The sequence below is a fragment of the Micropterus salmoides genome, unplaced genomic scaffold (genome assembly GCF_014851395.1).
Source record: "Micropterus salmoides isolate LMB-PRFRI ecotype aquatic unplaced genomic scaffold, ASM1485139v1 Ms_hic_scaffold_19, whole genome shotgun sequence".
NCBI classification, from domain to species: Eukaryota; Metazoa; Chordata; class Actinopteri; order Centrarchiformes; family Centrarchidae; genus Micropterus; species Micropterus salmoides.
This window is the reverse complement of record NW_024041039.1, coordinates 25,931,960-25,957,444: the sequence shown is the minus strand read 5'-3', so window position 1 is coordinate 25,957,444 and position 25,485 is coordinate 25,931,960. Positions and strand designations below refer to the sequence as shown.

Sequence of the window (25,485 nt, the reverse complement as noted above, 5' to 3'; positions counted from 1 at the left end):
CTGCTTCCATCTGCTTCCCTCACCTCCAGGTAGGGTTTCCCATTCCAAGCATGACATAAATCAAATATTGCTGCCGGATGTCTCGTGAAGAGTACTGTTTTGGACCAGTGTAAGAATCTGACAGAAAACACTGTTCAGCACTGACATTTTACAATGTAACAGGGGCGATTTGTAACCTTGTCACAAAAGATTGGAGAAAACAAAACCCGAGATTATGGGGCCATGGTTATGTAGAAGCTGTCAGTGCACTAAATGAACAGTAGGTGTAGGCTGACCCATTTCAGCTTTTTGCTTTCCCTCTCACACACAAACACATACATATGCACCATGTCTCCTCAGAGTGAGCACAGACACGTCACACAGAAAGACAGGTAAACGCTCATAAACATACGTATGAATCTGGGCAGGCATTTGAGGACGTACACACACACACGATGCACCATTGTGCTATTATTCTGTCTCCAGTTTGTGCTCTGACCCTCTGGCCCTGCGCCAGTTCATTTGCATATTGTACTAATGAGGTGTTGGCACTGTGAACGAGGCGTGAGGCACACACAGGGAGCCACACACAGATAAAGAAGATGGGATTAAGATAGCTAGACAGACAGACAGATAGATAGATAGATAGATAGATAGATAGATAGATAGATAGATAGATAGATAGATAGATAGATAGATAGATAGATAGATAGATAAACAGACAGTGTAGCACACTGGGGAAATGCAGTTTCAGGGCCAGTTGTGTTGTTGTGTTTAAAGGTGTTTCTTTCCCTTATTGCTGCTCCATCGTGCCAGCAAACTGCAGCTGCCATCTAGCTGAAGTTCCTTATCAGAACGACAGAGCAGGACATCGGACGCCTAGCTCCCCTCTGGCGACTCCACCGTCCTAAGGGGACATCACACCAGCTGCCACCGTGCTAGCTTCCATCTGGGCACGGATACATGTCCAGGTGTGTGTGCCCGTCACCTGCCAAAAAAGCCGCATTTCCCAAAGAAAGACGCTCATAGGCAAGCTTTCCAAATCCAAAGACAAACACAGCCGAGCGCAGCGGAGCTCATCTCAAAATCCTGAAATGAAGGTGCAGTCCTGGCACCACGCGAGAAAACACACTCTTCCAGAAAAAAAAAGACAAGTTCGTCTCTACTTTTCATGTTATGAAAAGCCATCCCAACACCATTACATTACATTACATTTATTCATTTAGCAGACGCTTTTATCCAAAGCGACTTACAATTGCTATGTATGTCAGAGGTCGCATGCCTCTGGAGCAACTTGGGGTTAAGTGTCTTGCACCAACACCAGTTCAGTTCTGTTTGCTGTGCACCCAGGAAATTTTGCACAGGAATATTTTTTATATGCTTAATATTACTTAAGCCATGATCACAAAAAATAGGGGTTTCGAGGGTTGTCTGGTAAAGGTAGCAGTACTTTATGATCCTATAATAAGTATAATTTAAAAAAAAGTAAATAAACAAGTTAAGCACTTTCAGGTAAAAATAAAAAAATGCTTGCTGGTTTGGACCATTTGGAGCTTTCTTACAGCAACATATACATAAATCTACGTAGAAATATTTGAGCATATTGCTATCATCTCTAGAACGATGCAAGCCAATTTCCTTGTTTGAAATGCCTTTTAAACGGTGAAGCAAATGCTATTCTCAAAATAAGTCTCTGGAATAACATCTTCATGGCACACTGATTGTGAATTTTGAATTGGCGCGTTGTTCTTGGAACATAAGAAGGTTGAAAAAAGTATTTCCTTGTTTAAGGTCACCCTCACAACACAACTGGAATGTGCAAAATGAGGTGTGTCTGCAAATAAAGAAATTAAGTACATTCTTTACTTTGCACTTTTTGCGTGAGTCTTGTTTATCACACCTACAAGTGCAAGTTCATGTGCGTGGCTCTACTTTTACAATCCTAGTTAGCCGGAGTTACTTTTGTCTTTATTTGAGCTGAATGGCTGGCAGCTATGAGATAATCACCTTCCTCTCTGTGCCCTGAAGCCGTGTCAGGCAGGCCTCAAGGCTTCCTAACCACCAGTGTGTCTAAGCTGCAATATGCAGACAAATTACACACTTCATCACGCACACAAAATTTCCACAAGCAGCTACAGTCATACATATACAAGACACAGTTACACACACACACACACACACACACATACACACTCAGACACGCTCTTCTCTCTTATTCATTTCGCGTGCGTGCACCTCCTTGGCAGGCGATGGCGATGCAAAGTAAATTTTGGAGTGTTCAGGAGCAAGAAGGCAACTACGGGGCTGTGTGTGGAGGAGACTTGTGTATCTGTGTTTGCGTGTGTGTGTGTTTGAGGGGATGTGACATTTCTGGGCTGACATGAAGCGGCACTCTGCCCCCTCACGCCTGGAGGGAGCTCCCGGGGAAAGACACTGATGGAGGTCTGGGGTCTCTGGGGGAGAATTTCATGGTGTGAACAAAAAGCCCTGCGCTGCGGCAGAAACGACCGGTAAAACGCAAGCTGGAGTCTCCTCGCTACCTGCTTAATGCTTTTTTGAATGTCGTAGAAGCAGAAGACATGGTTCATGTATTCATGCACTTGTGTTTGCTTGCATGATGTACAAAGATATATAAAGATAATTATACTTTTATTATATTTATAGAATAATGACAATGTGATCCTCACATATTTTAGTTTTTAATTTTGCATGAAGAATTATGATAAATCACCCCACACATGACACATAATAAGCCACTCTTAACTGTGTTTTATCAGGATTTTGAATTAGTCCTCCTTCTAGCTGCTTTTCAACCACAGCATACCAGTCTACAATCAACCAGTAAGTTGTTTTTTTTCCTGAGGAATTCAAGCCCAAAACCTCCTGAACTCAAACCAAACTGCAGAGAAAAGCAGATTGTTGGAGCTATTGCAACAGCAACAAGCAACATTTCATCACAACTGATGTCTCAGCAAGAGACCCCTGCATGCAGCATTTAAAATCCAAAATGATATGTTGACGATATGTGTTTGAGCTGAATGTAAGGCTGACTGACTCAATGAGAAAGCATCCTCTAACCTACACCTTTCTGCCGCCATGCTCCACACTCGCAGAAGGTAATTCATCACTGCTAATTGCCTAACTTAATCTTGGCACTGTGTCCAATGAGCAAGCATGTTTATCGGTGTATGTGTGGGGGTGTAAGATAGAGCGAGATGTGTAAAAGTGTGACAGTTGAGCAGCTTCCACCTACAGCTGAAAGCAAAACTCCACCCTAAGTTTAAAATTCATTCACTTTATTCCCCAAAACTGTCCAAGATTGTAGCTGCTGTACATGTCTCAGAGATCTTTCCCTTCATTTTGTATCTTTCTACTCTAACTGGCCTTTTCAGTGCACACAATGCGTACAACACACACACAGCGAGTTGCAGCCTATTACAAAACAGGAGAAAGAGGCAAAGCTATGCCTCTAAATCAATACTGGACAGTCAAAAAGAGAATGAAAGTGAGCAGGCAGAGTGGGGTGACAGACAGAATAACAGAGCAGTGAGAGCAGCAAGGAAGCAGCACCTTCCATAGAAACTAATCCAGAAGCTTAAGGCATACAGTAAACAGGCACATAAGTGATTAGCTCCAGTTAAACTATCAATCATCTTTTGCCACACACAAACACACACTACAGTCCATGATATAGGGTTATGCAGAGATGTGAGAAAGTAGCAACCATAGTCACCCTAGGAGGGGATTGGGTTTCATGCATGAGGCAGCTGAAGATATTTCATGCAACTTAATGCCAGAGCCGTTGCCCGCCCCCTACACCCCCCCCCCTCCCCCACCTCTCCTCTCCTCTATCCGACACACACACAGACATGAGATACTTTTTCAGCCATGATAATTTTTTTTTTTTTTCTGCTGGAAAAAAAAAGAGAGCCTGCAGGCCGTGTTGTTGTGGCCAACCTTGTGGGTGCACGAGAAAAAGAAACGTGGGTATCGCTTACACAAATGGCCTGCATGAATGTGCGAGAGCCAGACAAAATATAAAATCTGAGCTCGCTGTGGCAGAACAGGCCTTTCCTGCATTTGTGACGTTTGAACATGTGCATTCTGCTGATGGATGAAAGCAAACATCCACCATGGCATGTAAGTAAATGATATTTATTTAAACTGTGTCCTAAATTTGTGCAAAAATATTGATGACATTGGTTGATTGAATCTGTAAATGTCTGTTCTGCTGATGCATAGATCCAACAAACATGCTCTACTAATGTAGCTCAAATCATAAAGCTGCCACAGGACACATTTATTAATATCAATAAATTCCATCAACATTATTGTTGCAACTGAAATTTAAAAAAAACACATCTTGGTCGTGACCTGTCATGCCAATAATGTCAGAATAGGAAGCTTCCTCGTGTAATATTGCTTAAATAAATAATATTAGCCTCTTAGCAAGAACTCCATGGTATCAGATTACTAAGCCTACACATTTAATTTGACGATTAGTAGGCTAAAGATATCGAGAACAAGCTACATTATGTGTGTGGCTAGTTGTCTTGTTTGTTTGCCAAGTCTTGCTGCTGGCTAATCATCTAAAAGTATGGCAGTGCTAAAAGTTAAATGTGTCACCTAAATCCGGAAATAATCTTATTGGGCCTTAAAATTCTCTGCCTTGTCTCATAGAATTCTGTTTACATGAGCATAATGTCTCATGAAACAGGTAAGACTAGTCCCCAGTAAGAAGTGAAGACAAGAAATAGGAATCTGTTCTGACACTAAAATAACAGTGAAAAGAAACAGCGCTTCTGTCAGAGTAGTAGCAATGTTAAATACTGTACTTGCCTTAAAATCTAAGGCCCTGGATTAAATCCCTGATTTATGTAAACAGTTTATAGATTTAAAGCTCAGAGTTATGGAAGCTCATTTCCACTGCTTAAAATGAAAAATAAACAAAAATTTGTTTGATTAGATTGTTTTCTCCTATTATCTATATACTATCATAATTGTGACTTTATGAGGGCAAGACGGTATTTATGAGATAATATGTGATAATCATCAGGAAAAAAAACCCAAACACTTTCCAAAGTATCACATTCAGTTATGATGTCTTGAAGCATAACAGTGAATGGGACATTTCTTTATTTTTATCTGCCAGAGTAACTAAATGAAATGTGTTCCAAAAGCTACAAGGCCATGCCTAACAGATGTGTTTTGCTTAACAGAAGTTATTTACATGCTTTGTTCGGCAAACATTAAGGGAACCACTACATTTTATTATATTAAGCAAGTGAGTTAATGAACAAAGTGCGTTTGAGGTTGCAGACTGATAGCAAATTTTCACATGTTGCGTCAATGAATCGTACAGTTATTAAACAGTACAGATGTGTACTATGTTGGAACTATTGGTTTTATAGTAAAGGTTATGGTGGAACACCAGCAATAGATTGAGTGGCCTTCTGCGTGTCAGAGCTCATAAGGTAAAAGCTTTTCTCTAAGCCTGTCACTTTGAAATTCAGACTTTTCTACAGCTATAACTTGCATGATGAAGAGCTGTCACCGTAGTCAGAGGACATGCTTTGAAATTTCTGTCAAAAGTCTGAGGCTGATTAATGGGGAGAGCATAGAAACTTGCAAAGAGTATTGCTGCCTCTTTGTGTTTTTTTCATACACTTCTCTCACCTCACCTCCATGTACCTTAAATGCCAACAAGTATGTTCCAGCTCCACTAAAATGTCAGTTGTAAGTTCAGAGCACAATGCAGTGTTAATTAGTTAATTAGTCATATCTGAACTAGAAAAACTACAAATATACTATACAGGACTATTCTTAGAATTTTACTGTATAAAATGAAGGCAAGAGTAATGAAAATACTTAAATCTTTTTGATTACTTTTGCAATATTTATCTATAAAGAGATGCTTTTTATTTCTGTTTAATTGTAGACAAGGCCCATGGAATTATAGCAGGGAGCTTTGTTCACATCAGCTTTATGTCTGAAGTCATGTTTACAGCCTCCCTCATTGATCTCTGATTGATATGGAGCTGTCAAATGGCATAGACCTGTAACTACTTTTTTCTGACCTCCTCTGGAGATCAAAATAAAACCAGTTCAAAAGCTGAGTTTTGATCTGATATGAAGCTCTAAAGCTCTTCCAACTGTCACACGTTCTGCCACGAGGTTTCAACATGTCAGACTCTCCTCGTCAGCACCGGGACCAGACAGATCATTTGTCATCATTTCAAGGTTAAGTACAATGAAAACTTCAAACTTACTATAAAAGTAAATGAGCTAAAATGTTAAGGTTAAAAAAAATGAAAAACATACAGTATGAGCAACAGTACAGTAGACGCAAGGCTCAGCTTGATTCTCATGCTTTGGGAAAAAGTGTCAGAAAACAAAAGAAATTGGATATCACTAGCTGAAATGAACAGACATACTCTAAGTGCACCCCTATCTTGTTCCTGCTCCAGTGCAGTGCTTGAAAAGTGATTATGTTTAAATGAATAACTGACTTCAGGACAGACAAGCAGGAGAGTAAAACACGTCATACTCACAGCGTAATTCCTTACATATCCCAGCTTTGGTACAAGAGAGAAAGGAGATTGTTTAACTACAGTCATTGGAGGGAAAATTAGAACACAGTAACAACTTTGATATTTGCTGTGTGGCGTCTTATGCAACACGGTGACCAAGTCATTTTGGAGTTGATGGCCTGAGGTTGTTTTTGTAGTAAAATCCATGATTTAATCTAAATGGATTCTGTTTAAATGTTTTATGCATTTTGTATCAAGCTAACCTTGCAAAAGTAATGAGAGGGTTTTCAAGTTGACATTTCATACAAGCTGTTTTGTTAAAATGACCTTTTGATGTCTTCAGTTAGAATTAAGCATACTAATTGCTGAAGCTACAACAGATACAGCTCCTACTCACAGTATAAAGACTATTCAAATGTCATGAAAACTTTGTTTAGCTCTCAGAAGCAGAATATAGTATGTGTTTATAATGAGCAAACCAGATGATGTAACATTTTCTGGCAGCCAAATTAGAGGCTCTCTGCTCTTGGCAATAACACAGATACAGTACTTGCACTTCTGAACTTTGCTTTCCAACATAACTGATTAGACATACTGTATTTGTACACTATTTACACGCCAAAAAAATGAACATTGAAAACTAAAATGACCAGTTTTGTGTGGAAATAATGTTAGCACTTTAGCTAGTACACCATAGCGTCACGTTAGCTACCAGTCACAAGCGTTCTTTTTGTTGCCTGACCTTAACACTAACTTTACTGACAGTTGTTTACTTGCCTAAACTTAATGAAATAGTGCGCCATTTTGGGAAATACACTTCAAGAAATGGTTACACCAAGTAACTCCTTTTAAAACCACATATTGTCAGTTTTGCATTTCTGTTTGTATTGTGGCAGTACAAAGGTACATCATGTAAACGTGTGGCTAGGCCAACTGTTTCCCACTGCGAGTCTTTATGCTTAGCTATGCTAATCACCACCAAACTCAACACACAGACATGAGAATCAATCTTGTCGTCTACCTCTTGACAATAAAGCAAACAAGTGTATTTCCCAAACTGTCAAACTATTATTTTCAATGTACCTGCGAAGGTAAGCATGGAAAAGGAGTATTGAATAAAGATGTTTATGTTGATTTAACTCTTAGTGTTTGTATGTGGGTGTTTTAATGGGAATGTGGATCTTTCAGATCAATATGATCTCGTTCCACATTTTATTGTGTGTCATGTATTGTCGGGAACTGGTTTTGGTCTTGACTTGGTCTTGTCCTCCCTCTGTCTTGCCCTCAACTTAGTCTCATCCCCTAAAAGTCGTGGTCTTGACTCAGTCTCGATAAACTCTGGTTTTGGTCCTGACTTGGTTTCGGTTTGGGAGGTCTTGACTACAACACTAACAATAGCATTGTGTCCAATTCATGCTATTCTCAACAATCATTCACCGCATAGCAATAATTTCCCACTTGCATTTAGATATCATGATATACAGATTTGTTTTAATGCTTGTTTTATGAATTTTTTAATTTTCCTCTGGGACTCACTGATGATGATCACATAGTTGCCAGGAGATTTGGGACATACTGTATCTGCAAAGTCTCTAAAACAAGTTATATCAAAGTGTCCAGCTGATTATGGGGAAGGAAATTTCACCTTGTTTCTCTTAAAATAGGCTCTGCGGCAGGCGGCGAAGCACTTCTCACTGCAGAAGCTCTTCAGCTCACTGCCCATGCTCAGAGAATAGCGTTTGACGCCGACCTTCTGGCACCAGGCGCACATGATCTGCACATTGGATGCATCTTCATCTAGAAAGAAACAACCAATAGTGGAAGTGAGTTAGGATGGAGAATTTAATGAGGACAAACAGCTATTCTACATTACTACATGATCTCTTTTTAAACCACAGACCGTTATCCTAGTCTTTTATAAAATATTAATAATATTAGCCTATATTTGCTTTAGATTAGACATTGTGACAAATATTGACCTTGTGGTACAACTGTTAAACTTTGTGATCAAAGTAAGTCTGATTAGGATTATAAAACATGCTTTGAAAGGATGCTATTTATTGTATTTAAAGTTAACAGTGATGGTGGAGAATTTCACAAGCATGCAACAACTAGATTTACTAAAGACACAGATCAGAAGGCATAAACTTGACTGATTCAGCCCAGATGCTGAATGGTTAAATCCATTCAAGATTCAAGAAACAAAACCACAGTAGGATTTATACTGAAGCCCTGCCTTGGGTAAATGTAGTAGAACCAGTTGAGCCGGGGACATGGGAAGATGCCTATTTGCGGCTGTGCTCTGTGGCTATTTGAGAACCTGAAGTGGACACAAGGACGTACTCTGATGATGCTGGAGATGACGAGTGTTCACAGAGGAGGCTCTGACAGTGGTTGGGTGTGGTGTCCTTGCTAATGTGCATCCTGTGCGCGTGTATTTACTACACCAGGGTCACAGAGATGTTTTTAATAATTCTCATAATTTGTATAAGCCAACATAAATGTCAGATGGGTGAGGTCTGTTTCACAGAAAATATGAATACATTATTGACAAAACTGGACATAAAATGGAGTTCACATAAAATAGCCAAGACATATTGCAGAGTTAAGGGCTAACCGATGTTAATGATACAATTAACTGCAAGATGACTGTAGACAGTTACTGTGTTAACTGGTCATTTATAGAAAGTAAGTAAATAATAAATGGGAACAGTCATAATATTGCCACTTCCAGGATTTTTGGCATTTATGTTTGAGAGTGTATATTTGTATGTTTATGGGCATTTTTGGCAACAGGGCTCTGGCAGTTAAGGTGGACTGCAGTAGATCAATCAATCAATAAATGGGGTCCGTGTATGAGTATTCTACAATCTGTTTGGGGTTTTTCTTTGTCAAGGTTTTTTTCTCAGGTCCGTTAATCGAAATTCATGACCTCCTCCTAACAAAGACAAAGGGAAGGCATATTATAAATATTTGTGGATTTACAGGTCAAAAAGAGTATTCCTAGATCCCTTGTGTGTCTTAGGATTTATGGTTAGCCCTAACAAAGTTCTGAGTAAATCTACAGTTGACCTAAAACCATCCCTCCTAACTGAAATTAATTTTATCCTCAAAAACATATTTTTTTTAGAGAACCAACAACCTCTAATCCACTGAAATGTACAATAATGGCTTCAAAATGAGTTCCTTGTTTTAACCTTTGATTTTGAGGTATGTAGCTGCATTGTGGTCAGTCTGGGCAACAAATCATTTTAACTGACCCCCTTTAACAGTGAAATGCCTCCTCTATGGTAAACTGTGACTGCTGGCGATGAGCTGCGGGCTTTTAATGCCGTCGCTGTTGCAATGAGAGAGATCCTCTGAGATTCCCTCCTATATCTCCCAATTATCACATTATGACTATGCGGGTGTGAGGGCGAAAAAATGCAGGCCCATTAGTCTTTCACCTCCGCTCACCTCCTTATCACACGCTGGCCGGGCTTTTCACCTCTTGTTGAGCTTAATGGATCTACAGGGCCATCAGATTTTAAATAAGACTAACTCACAATTAAGGGAATAACTCCCCGGGGCCCTAAAGATAGCACGGTGGACCCAACATGCATATTTTATGTCTTTCCTCACCTCTGTGCTCTATCTCCTTCCTATAGTCTCTCTGCTTTTTTGTGTCTATCTGGATTGCTGCCCACTGCAGTGATAACAGAATAACAAGACATAGTTTCATTCTAAGCTGACTGGGTGGGTGGGACATGGTTTGTACATTGCTTGGAATAATGTATGTACCACAGCGTAATGAACAGGATCGAAGGCCGACATGAAATGACAACGTTTTTCACAATGTCTCAACATTTTCATACAAAGAGACATCTTGAGGTGGAGTTGTTTTTCCCTTCCCACATCCTGGCACCTCATAACAAGCCCATCTCAAAACACTCACATCTGCACGAGGGGGGGAAAAAACCCTCAGTAATGATGCAGCCTCCGTAATAAATGCCACCATCATCCGCCGTACCTGCACCTCAAAAGGTCCTTTGTTGGATTTTGCGGGGCACATGAATAATTCAGCATATGTGTGAGGGTGGGGTTGGGGGCGAGTTGAGGGGGTGTCAGCCGGGTGGTGGGTTGGTGCTGGGCTTTAAGTGGGACCACACCATCTGTTTCCCCGCCTAGGCAGGGCCAGCGGGGACTCCTCTTGGGTGATGCCAAGGCGGCTCGCTCCCTCCGCCGGGGCGTACCAACCTCCTGTGCCACAGCAGACATAAGGGATAATGAAGCCCTCTGTCTGGCCGAGGAACGCGGACATTTCCTCAGAGAGTTGATGGGGTTATATTGACACTTGGGCAGGTGGAGATAAACAAGGTGTACAGCAGGTAGCTGGCTCATTAGTCGCCTGTCCCTGCCTGGTTTGGACGCTTTCAGGCCATTGCAAAGACAGAAAGTTTTCACGTTGCATAAACATTTCATTTTCCTGCTAAGTGCTGGAGAATCAGCAAGTAGGTTTATACTTTCAGTACAATGTAATCTGTCTGTAGAACAGCTGTGGATGAAATCTATGGCAGTTCTTCTGATTGTGTGTTCTGACTGTGTTTTTGAAGAAATGTGTGTGCACAATTTGGGGCAATCTGCGATGGGCTGAAAATTACCTTGATCTTCTTGGGAATTTAAAATATAGCCTTGTACCCAGTAAGCATAAAACCGTTGAGATTTTATGTACCAGCTCTGCTACTGATACTTTTGCTGGCATGTTTAAGTGTTTTCTGTATAATCCTACACTACTTTCCAATTCATAATTACTAAACAATTATAAGTACTGTTTGTGTCTTTCCAAAAAGGTGTCAGTGCTCCCTACCTGCAGGGGGCTTGATCAGTGGCGGGGGGATCATGGGGACTATGATGGGCAGGCTGCCATGTTCCTTGGTGCTGGGTGTGGAGGTGGACGGTGTGGTGGAGGACTCCGTGACTCCGTTCCTTGAGGCTGGCAAAGACTGGGAGCTGTTGTCTCGATCCGGAGAGCCTTTGCCACTCTCTGTTGAAGCTGGGATTTTTGGCAACAAGTTTTCTAGAAATTGAGGGGAAATTCACCAAAATAAAACAAGACGAAATTAGACGCTATAGCACTACCTTAACTCAGAAGCACGTCTGCCTTTTAAGGTGGGGTTGGAAAAGTTTATGTTTAAAGCCCCAAATGTTTTTGGGACTAAATAAGCCACAATGAAGCTTAAAGCTGCACTTTCCAATATTCTCATATTAGCAGTGAATTAAATGGCCAAATATAATGTGGATTATATTGACAAACCCACACATCTTCTAAGACTTCCCCTCAGCTCTAAACAGCGTTTTAACATCTCATTGTTTTGGTTTTCCCGCCCACAACTTTACTATTTTGGTTCAGTCTCACCGCTCACGTCAGCCTCGTTCTAGTAACAGAAGGCAGCTGTTTTCAGCAACAACAAATACACATGAAGCCACTGGCTGGTGAACATAGTAGAGCATTTCAGATATTTTGCTCAGGAGTTGCGGAGAGTGAAAGGAAAGTGAATGTAAGGCTTATTATGTCAGGTGGACACAAGTACAACACCGAATGAATGGTTATGTCGCTCTGTGTCTCCTGGATGAGTTTAGGCAACTGTTTGCGAACAAAGCTCAACATTTTGACTTGGCCAAAAGATCAATGAACACAGATTTAGATTACTTAGAATTTGTTTGTTTTAGTTTAGTAACACTCAAAAAGCCAGTGGGTGTGGCGATGGAGGAAGCTTCCCTTAAGACTGACAGTGCTGGTAACATAAGCAAACATCTGTTGTCACATTTGTATTCATACATAGCAAAACTCTGATTGTGGCATGCATCTATGTGATCACAACTTTCCAACACAGTCCTGTCCACTTTAAACCAGTGAGAAAAGAAAAGGAAAAAACTAAAACTTTAAAACCTTGGCAGAAAATAGTGTGTTCATGTAGGACCCCATCACCAAGAAGCCTTCAACAAAATGACACAGGTGTCATGTTCAACATTCATGCAACATGCATCAGCCATGTTTCATGATCCATTGACGAGCACTTAGTGTTTTCACTTTTTATGCAACACATGATCTCGTCTCTCTGACTGACAAGCAAAAAATGCATGTATTTTTTATTTTGCTAAAACACCACTGTATTGTATTGTATGTTAGAGTTCCATACCTTTGAGGACAGAGATGTGTTGTGGCGTCTCCCCTATCTCCAGGTGGTCAGAGTCTCTCAGCTCCACCTTGTCATAGCCGTACCAGCCCAACAGTTCGTTCATGGTGTTCTCTGCGAAACTCTGCAACACAAACAGTTGGCTGGTGAGACTCAAGACAAAGAGAAAAAAAAAAGAAATCTCTCTGACTAAACGTGGCCCTGAATTGATGTAAACAATATCTTACTTTAGTTGTAATTATTCCGATACACGCTGCTACACTACTGATAAGCAGTGATATAGTAAATAAATAGTAGCAAAATAAAGGTGAATATTTTTTTTAACATCTGGAAAACGTGAGATTTGAGGTCACTTGTTATAAAAGCTAATGCAACAGTCTGCTAACTTTGTTGCATTTGCCTCTCCTGAGACCTTGACTTTAGCTCCTTAGATTTGTCCACAATACCACATTTCTTCAACTAATTAGACAGACATATTGCGATCCCACTCCCACCCCCGAATTTAAAGCCGTGCCCTGAGAAAACCACAATGTAGGTTTTCCCCCCAGGGTCTTCTTTATAAATACAGGTCAACCTAATTGGGGCTAACTCTGTCTGCATCCAAAAATGGCACAGAGGTTAAATGGACCAGAGGGACTTCATGGGGCCGAAGCTGTGGAACCCAACAACAACATGCCAAAGATTACACACTTTTGTGCCAGGGCTGGATTGTTGTTGAGCTATATTATACTATTGTTTAGTGGGAACAGGGATATTCTATTTATTTATAATGAATGATTTTTGTTTTATGGTATTAGTTATCTTCATAGTTATCATTCTCAGTGGGCTTTAACCCCCAACAAAAGCCAACTTTAAGGGCAGTATGTTAAAGCTCCTTAACCTACAGTAGTTTTGTTTCCCCTTAAGTAGCTTTAACGTTGTGCAGCATACGTTTGTAATGAGTGACCCAGCGTTAAGCCACTGATATTTGCAGGAATAGTGCAGAATTTTGGGAAATACGCTTAGTTGCTTTCAGGCAGAGAGTGTGATGATCAGTACCACCCATTGCTCAACATCACTCTCATATCTGTACCTTAATTATAAACCTACAGCCAGCAGCCCATCAGCTTAGCTGGAAGCAGAGGAAACAGGTAACCTGGCTCTGCGTACTTCCCAAAACGCTGAAATATTCCTGTAAGTGGTTTTCAAACATTAAATAGTAACATTTTAAATACGTATTTTGTAATTATGTAAACTTTATTTATAAAGCACCTTTAGAAAACCAGAATTACAGTGCAAACATCGAAGAAAAAGATACAGGAATCAACAAGAAATAACAAAGAACAACAAAACCTATTAAACTACATGGAAGGCAAACACACCCTAGAGGATAAAGTGCTTTTGGAAAAGGTGAGTTTTTAACAGCTTCTTTAAACATTTGACTGACTCTGCTAGGAGAACTAGGGGAAGACGATTGCAGAGGTTGGGAGCCACAACTGCAAAAGCTCGGCCACCTTTGGTTTTGAGCCTGGACTTCAGGACAGCCAGAAGGCCTTGATCAGTAGACCTCAGTGATCTCACCATGGCTAGGGGACACAATAATTCAGGAATATAAAGTCATGCCAGCCCATGTAGTGCTTTAAAAGAATCTTAAAATAATTTCTGCATTCTATGGGTAACCAATGTAGACTGGCCAACACTGACATACTCTATGACCTACGTCATGTATTAGTTAAAAGTTGAGCTGAGACACAGAAGCTGGCTCAGGCTGGTGAACAGTGACTTAAAATAACCAAGACAGAAGGAAACAAAGACTTGAATGATTTTTTGCAGATCTTGGAAGGATATTAGTACAGTTTTGATATTGGCAATATTTCTTAGAACCAGTATTGGACCCCTTTTTTGTGCCACTCAAAGTTCATATGGTTAAAGAAAACTCATTAACACTACAAGACTAAAAACAAGAGCCAACAACTGAATAACTAATTACAAAACAGTAAAAACTAATAGTCACATAGAATCACAGCTGTCACTGAGCAGTAACGCTTCACAGCTAAGAAAATAGCATAGCCCAGTTAAGAGACATGTCACGTCTTTTGAGTGCCACTCAAGTTGCTTTGAGATAGGCAGTAAAGTCCCAACATTCTCCAGCAGCACAGTAATGCAGAGTGCAAGGCAGATAGTTAGTGGAGGTAAGCTAAAAGAAATAAAACTCAATGCAGGTGAAACATTAATGTATTTCCTCCATAACAGCCTCTCACTACTCAGTCAATAAACACTGTGCTCAAAACAAAACCATAACCCTGCTAATGCACACAGCCCATTATCACCATACACCTCTCAGCTGGAATATTCCCAGAAGCGTCTATTCACTGAACCCTAAACCATGGTGAATGCTCCAGCTATCATTTGACTCTAAAACACAGGTGAAAATGTTCTTTCTGAAAACAAACTACAGCAGCAACGGAGGATGAATCCGCTGTAATTATTTGGTCTGTGTGATAAAATATCAGCCACAGGTGACTTAACTATCAGCTTAGAGGGAACACTGCTCCCCGGTGCAGTAAGTAATGTTTTCCACATATTGCTGCTTTTCTTATAACAATTAACACACCGAGCTCAGATTTTTACCAATTTAGCGTTAAGTATGGGACCGGCCTGTTAATTAGCGCACAACAGCTTGTAAAATCATATTACAGGCTTGCAAGGACAAACCCGCTCCCCATGCAGCAACATAGTGTACAGTATGTTGCCACGGAGATGACCCGCCTTGTCTTGGCATTTGTGGGCTTGCTCCAAATTGACAAGACACTAGTCAGTTCATTATTTTATGGCGAGTCCCATTTTCCTCTGTACATCATCTTATTATGGCAGCAGCCGTTTCTCGTCAGTCACTACATCAAGCAGTCAGATGTCAATTACAAACAACTCCTGTCGATATGAGAGAGCTGAAGTGATCATGTCGGAGTGGTTCAGTGCCACCCAGCACATCTTTTGATTGTGGCCTAGCCTGAACTATGTCCTCTCCTCTCTCACATATTTCCTTCCTGCCTCCACTGTAGATTCTTGGTGAAGCACAGACGTTAGTGAATCAGCCTGTCGCCTGTTCATTTGTAAAATAGAAATGCCCCCAATCACATGTAAAAGATAACTGCTATCTCAGAGGGATGTCAGATTTGACAGAAAGGAAGTTGGAAGACATGGCACACTCATAGACTCATCATCCATATAACTTGAAAGGTGCAGTGGGGAACTTCGTACGCTGGCAGCGCAAGTATGACAAACTAGACGTGAAGTGACTTCAGCACATTGCGCACAGCAAGTTCATGTCTATCGACCAGGCCTATGATGTGTCATATCAAGTGGATAAGAGAGAGAGAAAAGTTGTAACTTGTTTGTGTGTGTTTTCACTCACTACTGAAGGCAGGTCTGAGGTATTGATTTGCGATTTCCTGTGGGTGGCAAAGTGACCGTATCTGAAACCAGAATTTAATTTGGGCAAATGGAGTGACACTACAAGGACTCAGGTATGGTGTATTTTCCTCAAAACAATACCTTATGAAATAAAAGAAGTAAGGACATAATAGCTCATCATACATGCTGTCACAGCGTGGCCTGGTGGACAACCAGCACGGAGCCAGTCTGAGTCCACAGCCTGCAGACATCGGGTTGGTCCACTGACTCAATTATTTGATACAAATTCAATTAACAGAGCACCAACACAAAGCGCAGTTTGGCTATTGCTTACAGTGGTATTATAGTAAGGGAGATACAAGTGGGAATGAGCTTTCACACACACACCAACACACACACTTGCTTGGACTGAGGGAAAAGTATCTCTTTGCATATCTGAGACACTGTGGCACAGTATAAGAGTGACCGAGGCAGATTTTCTCCTGCCTCATCAGCATATTCACTCTGTTTCTAAGCATTTTAGAGGGAAATTCATGATGTGTTGTATTTGTATCTCAGAGTAGTAGCACCTCTCTAGGATCAGTTTTACTTCTGTTTTGCTTTGTCCATACAGAGAATATAGTTTCTGCTATTCTGTGCATACGTCAATTTGCCACACTTAAAGGAAGGACTTACTCTAAATGCTGGGATGGCATTATTAATGAAGAATGACTGGAGTTATTGATCTGCCTGTTGTGAAATACCCCGTGTAGACATGTCACAAAGGTGCAAGGCACCGTTCAAGTCAATGACAGGTGAAGTCAAAGGACCATGCATGCAAGAACTGAACCGGGACATTTCAGCAGAGGATACACTGTGTCAGAATCAAACAGTGATTATTTACAGTAGTTAAGTAGTTAGTAAGTGTAATCAAAACAAAAAATCTCAGTATTTTTTTGTCAGTGAGGTTTTTAAAAATGGTAGTGGAAAAAAGTGAAGGCTGTTAATGAGGACAGCTTGTGTTTGCAAATGTAACAACACTTTTGAACAATGATGAGTGACAGCAGAGCTCACTCTGCCTGAAGGTTCCTGGAAGTCACATTTAGTACCACTTCCTGAGCACAGCTAAAGTTATATTCAGAATGCTATAAACACAGCCATGTTTTTGCCCATGGTGACCCCCGGTGAACATGTTTTCATGGCATTTTGCGCCACCTTGAGTTTGAACTGAAATGGCCAATAAATGTGTTAATTTAAACTGTGGGTTCAGTTCATTTCCTTTCCTATCTGTGTGGCGTTTGCATTCACCAGAGCGTCCTTTCAAATTTAACATACATGATAGTAAATATTCCACTGGTGTCAATTCAAGTGGCCTGTATATTCCAAGTTTTTTAACACATGGGATAATTCTTGAAATAATTATTAATATTAATTAGGTAAAGAAAATGCATGATATCTAAACTGTGAAGCAGACAATTCTCTAGATTTAATATGTATGTCTAATGTATGTTCCTGGGCAATATTAAATTAAATTAACAATTAGCCAAAAAGTGACAGTGTTCTGCAAACATTGGCAAGCAAAACTGCAGCAATTAGCCCAACTGCAGGGATGAAACCTTGAGAAGAAAACATCTTCAAGGAGAAAATCCTCCTTTTGAACAAATGAGTTGGAGCATAACCCAACCTGACTGTACTCTTGAGTAAAACGGATGTAGCTGTAAAATAACCACATCACGGAGACAAAAACACATCTCTCTGTGCCTCCCTTTCCTCCCAACTAGCCTGTCCTCTGTGTCACCCTACTACTTTGAGAAAGTGGGAGTAATATTAAGAGTGGAATCTAATCCCGGTTGGCGGCTCATCAAAGCAGCGGCACCAACTTTGGCTTTGGGTTAGCTGGGGAGAAAGGGGCAGCGACAGATGTCTATGTGTTACACTGGATGTATAGCCTTTTCATCTGGTTTAACACAGACAAAATCTCTTTTTATTAGCTTAATTCAACCCAAAGTCTTCTAACAGAACAGAAACCGACCGGAAGCGCAGTTTATATTTTTAGAGATTTTTATGTAACTAGTAAGAAAGCTAAATCACATGGCCCTGGGATGATGACTTCAACTGGTCCGTCCATCTGTCTGTGTGATAACAGTGTCAGAACAACTGCTGGAGAGATTTCCATGACACTTGGAATCCATAATAACGTTCTCCAGAGGATAATTCTTAATTATGTTGTTAACCCCTCAACTTATTGTTTACTGCCACCATTAAGTCAAAATTTGGGTCCATACAGTAAATCCAGAGGTGGACGAAGTACACAAATCCTGTACTTGAGTAAAAGTACAGATTCCCTTGTTAAATATTACTTTGCTAAAAGTAGAAGTCTTCACTTTAAATTTCTACTTGAGTCAAAGTACAAAAGTATGTGCTTTTAAAAATACTTATAAAAAGTAAAAAAGTACTATTAGTATGGTTATGTTTGTCAGGGTTTGACATGACAAACAAGTTACTCAGTTATAAGTGTGTGTGTGTGTGTGTGTGTGTGTGTGTGTCAGTGGTGGAAGAAGTATTTAGATCCTTTACTTAAACTAAGGTACTAATACCGCACTGTAAAAATACGTTCTCCAAAAAAAAAATTTTACTAATGTTACTTTTCATGTCACAATTCCCCAGAGACCAAAGTGACACCTTCACAATACTTGATTTGTCTAGGCAACAGTACAAAGCTCAAAATTATTATTATTATTATAAATAAATCAAAATAATTAAAAGGAAAAGTGGCAAATCTTCACATTTGTGACAGTGGAACGAAATACATGAAAAAACTTTTACGATCTTAAACGATCAAAGTTGTTGCCAGTTAATTTCAGTATCAATCTAATAATTGTGTCAGCTGTACTTATATATATAAAATGTTGGGTAGTTTAATTTGTAACTATTCTTAAGTCTTCATATGTTTTGTGTGTAAAAATCTTAATTTGTAAAGTAATAAGTAATAAAGCTGTCAGATAAATGTGGGGAAGAAAAAGTCTCCCAAGTACAGTACTTGAGTAAATGTACTTAATTACTGTCCACCACTAAGTAAATCTAAGCATTTGGTGACTTCCACAACTTATTTCTATAAAACCAACATCCGATAAATATTGTACACAGTAAATGTACGAATCTAATAGACAGATTGTTTACTTAGCTCGTGTTCTGCCAAGAGAACAAACCCTTTTTGGATCTTTTTGGACCATTTTGGACGCTCTACAAGGTCCCTTCTAGTGTCACCATCAGACAAAAATATCAATCTATGAAATTTACTGAGCACATATTTTCCCCCAAGGGAATAATCCCTTTAGATGTCAATGAGACTGTGGTCTTTCTCTGCCATCAACCTTTGAATAAACTTAACTAACACCACTGATGATAAGGCCCCAAGAATATCGTCACTATTTTGGTTCATCCACTGGTACAGTGGGGTGTAATGAATGCTGCAGCATTTAGGGGTCTTGTTTTGTCAACAAAGCAGTAGCAATGGAAGCAAATTGATTGAAAAAATAATAATGACAGCAGGGACTGCTTGCTAATCATTGGGTCAGCTATTGCAAAAAGTCAAGAAATTGCCTAAGACATTATTAAACGCTGTTTTTAAAGTGAGACTACGTAACTTTTGACAGAAGAAATAGCACACCCTTCATCTTACAAATCAGAGTTAAATTTATACAAAATAAAACACATTCTTGCTCAGTTCAATAGACTCTACCACTACAGCCTAACTTGGTCTGGTATGATCAGTAGTTTATGGTGAATCCAGTTAGCTAACTTGCTTACTGAGTCAGTTTGCTGACTTTACTCATGCTGCTTATGTGTTACACTGCATACTAGCATTTATTATCATTATCCTGCAAGTGTACAACAACAGTGGCAGCTGTTTAGCAAAAATGACATAGTCCTGCTTTCAAATCCTTGCGACGCTGCACAGGATAAATGGGAGGGTGTTTCTAAAGTTTCGGCCACCCCCATATGTCAGTACTGGATTGCACTTGTTTGGTTTGCCTTATAAATGGGCATCTCAATATACATACAGTGTATAATCTGTTATGATTATTATGTACAATTAAGGCCATCAGCTATTAAATCGCCATGTCTCTACTGATGCCTGTTTTGTCCAATGTGGGTTATCCATCTGATATGCTGATGATTTTCTGGTGTGTTTATCTACACTGTCAAGAAGTTACCATAGCAGGACAATACCCACTTTGTTCTCTTTAGCATTGGCCAGAACAGTTTCAAGTTGGTGGTTTTACAGAGCAGGATAGTACAGATAGTACTCATGATAAGATTCACAAGCTGGCACCTCTCTGCCATATATTCAGCGGTGGTTAATGATTAAAAAAAAATACATTTAAAATCCTGCTTCTCCCCAGTCTTCCCCCTTGTTTCCCTCCAGTAAGACTCAGTCCTGGCCAGTAGGGCTTGTGGTAATGACGCTGGTTGGAACTGGATCCCTTGCGGGTAGAAACCAGAGCAGGTCACTGTACACCGTGATAACATTCCCGAATCCACACGCCAAGTTTCCCTTTGCTTCCTCCTCCTCCTTCTCCCACTTTTCCACTCCCCTGCTCCCTCTCTCCTCCTCTGCCGCTCCCTCTCCTCTGCTTTCATTCCCCTCTACTTTCCTTGATATCTGATCCAGCAGAGACACTCAGGTTACAGTTTTTACAGCTTAGCCAGCCGTACGCTGTATACATTCCTTTCTCCACTGTTTCTTACCCCACTCTCCAGCCTCTCATATCCCCTCCATGCCCACTCCTCCTTCTCCTTGATTACTCACCGGGGCTTATTTTACCGTGGCACACATTAAGCAGCCAGATGAAGGAAACACTGTCAGACTGTTTGGTCTTTCAGAGTATGATCCCTCACAAGGGCGCATTGTGTGTCTGTCTGTCTGTGTGTTTTCCTCCGACTTTGGTCTGAAATATTGAAGATGAGAGAAGGGAACAAGCCGGGTCTTTTTGGTCTGAACACCTGGAACAGAAGAGCCTGAGAGTTTTCTACAGAAAGTCAATCAATAAAACGTCACTTACTAGCTGTTCTGGGGGAGGCAACTGTCATGCAACCAAGGCCTACTGTTAATTAATTACAACTCTGCAGGTCGTAATGCTGGCTCTAGGTTTACAGTTTGACTTGTATCCAGGTATATTACTCTCATAACCATGCCATAACTTCATGCTTTATCATATCAAATACATCCATATCTTTTAACATGATTCCATTTACTATCTCTCGTAATGTCACAATAACAATAAAGGTATTGAAAGAGATGCTGCAACCATTTTCTAGTTCCCTACTGAAATAAAAATTTTATACAGCCGCTTGTGTGTGAATGTCTGTGTGTGTGTGTGTGTGTGTGTGTGTGTGCGTGCGTGCAACACGAGATGAAATTCAAGGTTGCGTAATGAGCGACAATCGAACTTGTTTAGCCTTTGAAAGTGTTTTGACACCTTAACCACATCTGCTGCTCCATTCAGTAGTTTCCCCTGGTATTGATGGAAATACCGGCGTTGTCATGGGAGAGTGGTGTTGTTCCCCTAGGCACCAACAGCACAACACTATATCTGCTGTATCGTGTATTGACATATCTAAACATTCCCAAGCTACTGACATTTTTATTTGGGCAGGTACGTCTTCAAAAACTCAGATCGACGGTCTGTTACTACCCTGCGCTTGCAAATCAAATGACAAATTAAGCTGTTTTCATCAGATGAGATGTTTAATTGACATGTCTGCTCTCCAAAACATATTGTACGAGGTGCCAATTCACTGGAGCCTAAATGATGACCTGTGTCACAACATCTATCATATCTAAAGGCAAAACTTACAGACCTGCAAATAAAACATCATTTCTGACTGATGACTGACATCATGTAATTACTTAGTCAATCTGATAAATTATAAGAGGAGACATTTGATTTTTTTTATCACAGTGAGTGCAAATAGATTTATGGTCATATTTGCTTTTGGTTGTAATGATAAAAATGAATAAAACAAATTGTTGTGCTCACATGTGGCAAGACAACACTTTAGTTTTCCAAAACGATGCTCATAAAGATATTCAAAATGCTTATAAGAAATAAGAACATTACTCCATGGAGAGACCATGCGTGACACCCACCACCACAATGTAACCCTCCCTTCTGTCATCAGGACCAGACAGCAGGACGGTGGGTTAACTGTATCCCTTCACAAACTGAAGACCATGATAAATACATTTATTCATTTAGCTGACGCTTTTATCCAAAACCACTTACAATTGCTGTACATGTCGCACGCCTCTGAGTGTCTTGTTCAGGGACATGTCTCACAGTGGATTCAAACCCAGGTCTCTCACACCAAAGGCATCTGTTTTATCCACTGCCCCATCACCACCCCATTAGGCCTACTTTTAATTGTATGAAGAAAAACTGTACAGCTTAACCAAAAGTTAGAATTCTGTTATCAACAGAATTACCCTTTCTCTAGAGCTCCACTGCATTTTTCAGGTAACAAGCGTGGACAACTCTGGACAGGTATGCATCTGTTCAAGCTGCAATTAAGTACACATAAGGAAAATACCTATAATACAGTACTGTAGATTATACTGCTAAAATTGATTTTATTATCATGCAATATTATTGTAGTTTACTACCTGTTCCTTACTGCTCTATGATAATGATAAATGTATCTTTGGCAGCTGAGCTCACCAACAAAGCTAAATGTAGATTGTTATCACTAAAACTAACATTATCCTTTCTTTCTTAACAGCAACAGAGAAGAAGCGGTGAGACATGAACGCGGCTGGTATTTTAGATAGGTCTAAATACAAAAAGGCGTTATTCCAGGGTTGATTCAGGACTCCTCAAAGCCAGCAACCCCCCGATAGCCTAAAATCACACATTTTCCACAATTCTTCTCGATGTAATCACCTGCATATCCACACATAACAGCAAAAATTCACTGAGTGAATTTGTGTCTCCGGCCAAATGTGTACAAACAATGAAGAGATGGAGACAAAGCGGATAGACAGCCTGTCTCACACACACAAATGCCAGGAACACTTTCTTTCTCCACAATGAACCGCAAAAAGCCCAGGGCTCAAACAGCACAATGTGCACCGAGCAAAAAAAAAAAAAAAACCGAATAGACACAACGTGTGGGTGAGTATTGGGGTAGAGCAGGCCGAACACAGGAGACAATGTGCTCTTGTCGAGTGCGTAAAGCTTACAGACGCACATCTGGATCACACGCCTCTGGGCAGCCGGGCAACAGACACATACATAAACACAAACACACACCGTGATTCAGAGGCAAACCCACGCAGTCGACATGGACCAGCAATAGCATTGTGGATAGGCGAGTGTTCCCCCATTGATTCATACTAATTATGCACATTGGCTGCTCTCCCTTGCGCCGTAGTGTATCAGTATTAATAGTAGCTAATAGTAGAGGCACTGTTGACGCCTTCACTGACGCACTGGATTTTCCATTAACTCTGGGCAAGCTATGAAAGGCAGGGCACACAAACGGCGAAATTGGGACATGAAGCGACAGGAACGTACACCGTATTCCCCACTAATTCAAAAACTTACTAGTAGAATAGTAGCAGTGAATGGGTGCCGCATCCATTGTGCAAGACGGTATGGAATATTGGCAGGGTGCGCTGCTTAGGCTGGCATTCAGCGTGGTTATATGACAATAAAACTTGGGATAAAAAAAATCATAAATCAAACTCAGACTATCATGCAGCTAATTGTACTTGAGTAATCGTACATTTTCAATGAGGACGCCTGGTGCTTGAACAAACATGCATGCTCCTCACAACCACTCTGTTTCCGCGCGTAATCACATGCAACTGGGCACAGACCCCTTTTTACCTTCATCTCTTCATTTATTTCCCTTTTCACCGGGTGAGCTGGTTTTCGGCTTCTTTTATTTTCCGGAGGTCTGCCCTCTTTTTCCATCTCTGCCATGTTTTCTCTATGATACTTCTGTCAATATTTGCGGTGAGGAGGGGAGTGGAGGGGGTGAGAGAGGCAGCGGCAGCTGTTTACAGTCGCCAGACGGCGGATGTCTTGCAGCTTTTCAGCGGCCCGTGTGACGCTGGTGATGCCGCCGAGGACTTGCGGTGCCCGGCTAAGTCAGCCATCTTCTGCCCGTATCGTCCACGGTCCGTGCGCCAGTGGTGAGCCGTCTCTGTGAGTCAAAGGAGAGGTTGAGTGAGGGGGAAAACGAGACAGGGGGAGGGGCGTCCGCTGAAACATTATATGACGCCGTAGATGATCAGAGGTAGGCTATTTCTTCTCGCTTTCCCATGGAGTGCAATCAGAGCAGTCACATCCACTTAGCGCTGCTGTCTCATGGTCACAGTCTGCAAGCAGCAAACAGGTGCCCAAACACAGTCCCACAGTCTTACATTGTTGTTCCAACAAGTCTTCCAACCAGCTGGTGTTGCAAAGATGAAATTTGGTCTCTCTGTCAGTTACAGCTTCAGTCATTTAACACCACAAACTCAAGTCAAGTCTGGAAGTCCCAGTGTGTTGAGTTGCATGTGCAGAAAGACATTTCAATCCTAAACCGAGCAACTACGCAGGTGTAGTGCCTTCCTCAGTGACACATCAATAGGTCAGTGGATGTTGCAGGGATTAAAACCATGGCTTTATTTGCCTTGTAAAGAGAACCATCATAGTGGAACGTCAGGAACGTCTGGAGCAGGTGCGGGACGATGGCCGTGTGGTGTGCGCGCAATCAGAACAGAAGTGCAGCCTAAAACCAGTCCTTCATCACAGTGAGGGAAACGGTGAAACGCTTTGTCAAGGACAAAGGAAAACTTTTTAGCTGAGATGATTTCGTAATGACTGAACCACCATGCTGGATATATAAAGGCTAATGTTTCCATTTCGCCTTCAGAGAGTTGCTTCTTCTCCCTCAGGTTGTTCCATCGGGCTGTTCCCTCAGGTATACGACTAGTGTCTTATCATTTTGGTACTTACTTGTATCTTTTTTCAACATTTATCATTATTAAACATGTTTGCCGGGATCCCATAGTTCAGTTTTGTCATTGGCTTTGTAAGAGACAAGGAAAGTTGAGCACACAGATGAAACAAAGCTCTCCCACATTCAAACCCATCACACTTTGAGCCTTGAGGCAGTTTTGTAATTTGTTACTTTCAACACATTCCCAAATATAAGTGGGAGCTCTGTTTAAAGAAAAAAGATTGCAAAACTAATTTATATAGTGTTTTCCCCACATTATTGGACTGATCAACTATAACTTCAAACATCTCCCTTTCAGGTTAAAAGATAAAAACTGGAGTTGTACCATAACAATCCACTGTCCAGTATTTTGAAAGCATTTATTCCAGTAAATAATAATTGTTAATTTAGATAGGCCTATTCTTTATTGTGGGCGA

General features: G+C 40.7%; 1 protein-coding gene across 3 annotated transcripts in view; it reads right to left on the bottom strand.

The window, feature by feature from the left end:
* The window catches only part of sobpa (sine oculis binding protein homolog (Drosophila) a), a 42,468-nt gene extending 17,432 nt beyond the window's left edge, over nucleotides 1–25,036 (bottom strand). Inside the window, exons 1-5 of one of the 3 annotated variants that reach the window (XM_038728920.1) lie at nucleotides 23,950–25,036; nucleotides 12,689–12,809; nucleotides 11,356–11,565; nucleotides 8,155–8,306; nucleotides 6,531–6,554 (exon numbers count right to left, since the gene is read on the bottom strand). In XM_038728920.1, coding sequence (XP_038584848.1) covers nucleotides 6,531–6,554; nucleotides 8,155–8,306; nucleotides 11,356–11,565; nucleotides 12,689–12,809; nucleotides 23,950–24,045 — 603 coding nt within the window. In that variant the 5' untranslated portion in view covers nucleotides 24,046–25,036. The remainder of the gene's footprint in view (nucleotides 1–6,530; nucleotides 6,555–8,154; nucleotides 8,307–11,355; nucleotides 11,566–12,688; nucleotides 12,810–23,949) is intronic. The other 2 variants (XM_038728922.1, XM_038728921.1) reach the window with 2 other exon arrangements.
* Nucleotides 25,037–25,485: the final 449 nt, after the last annotated feature.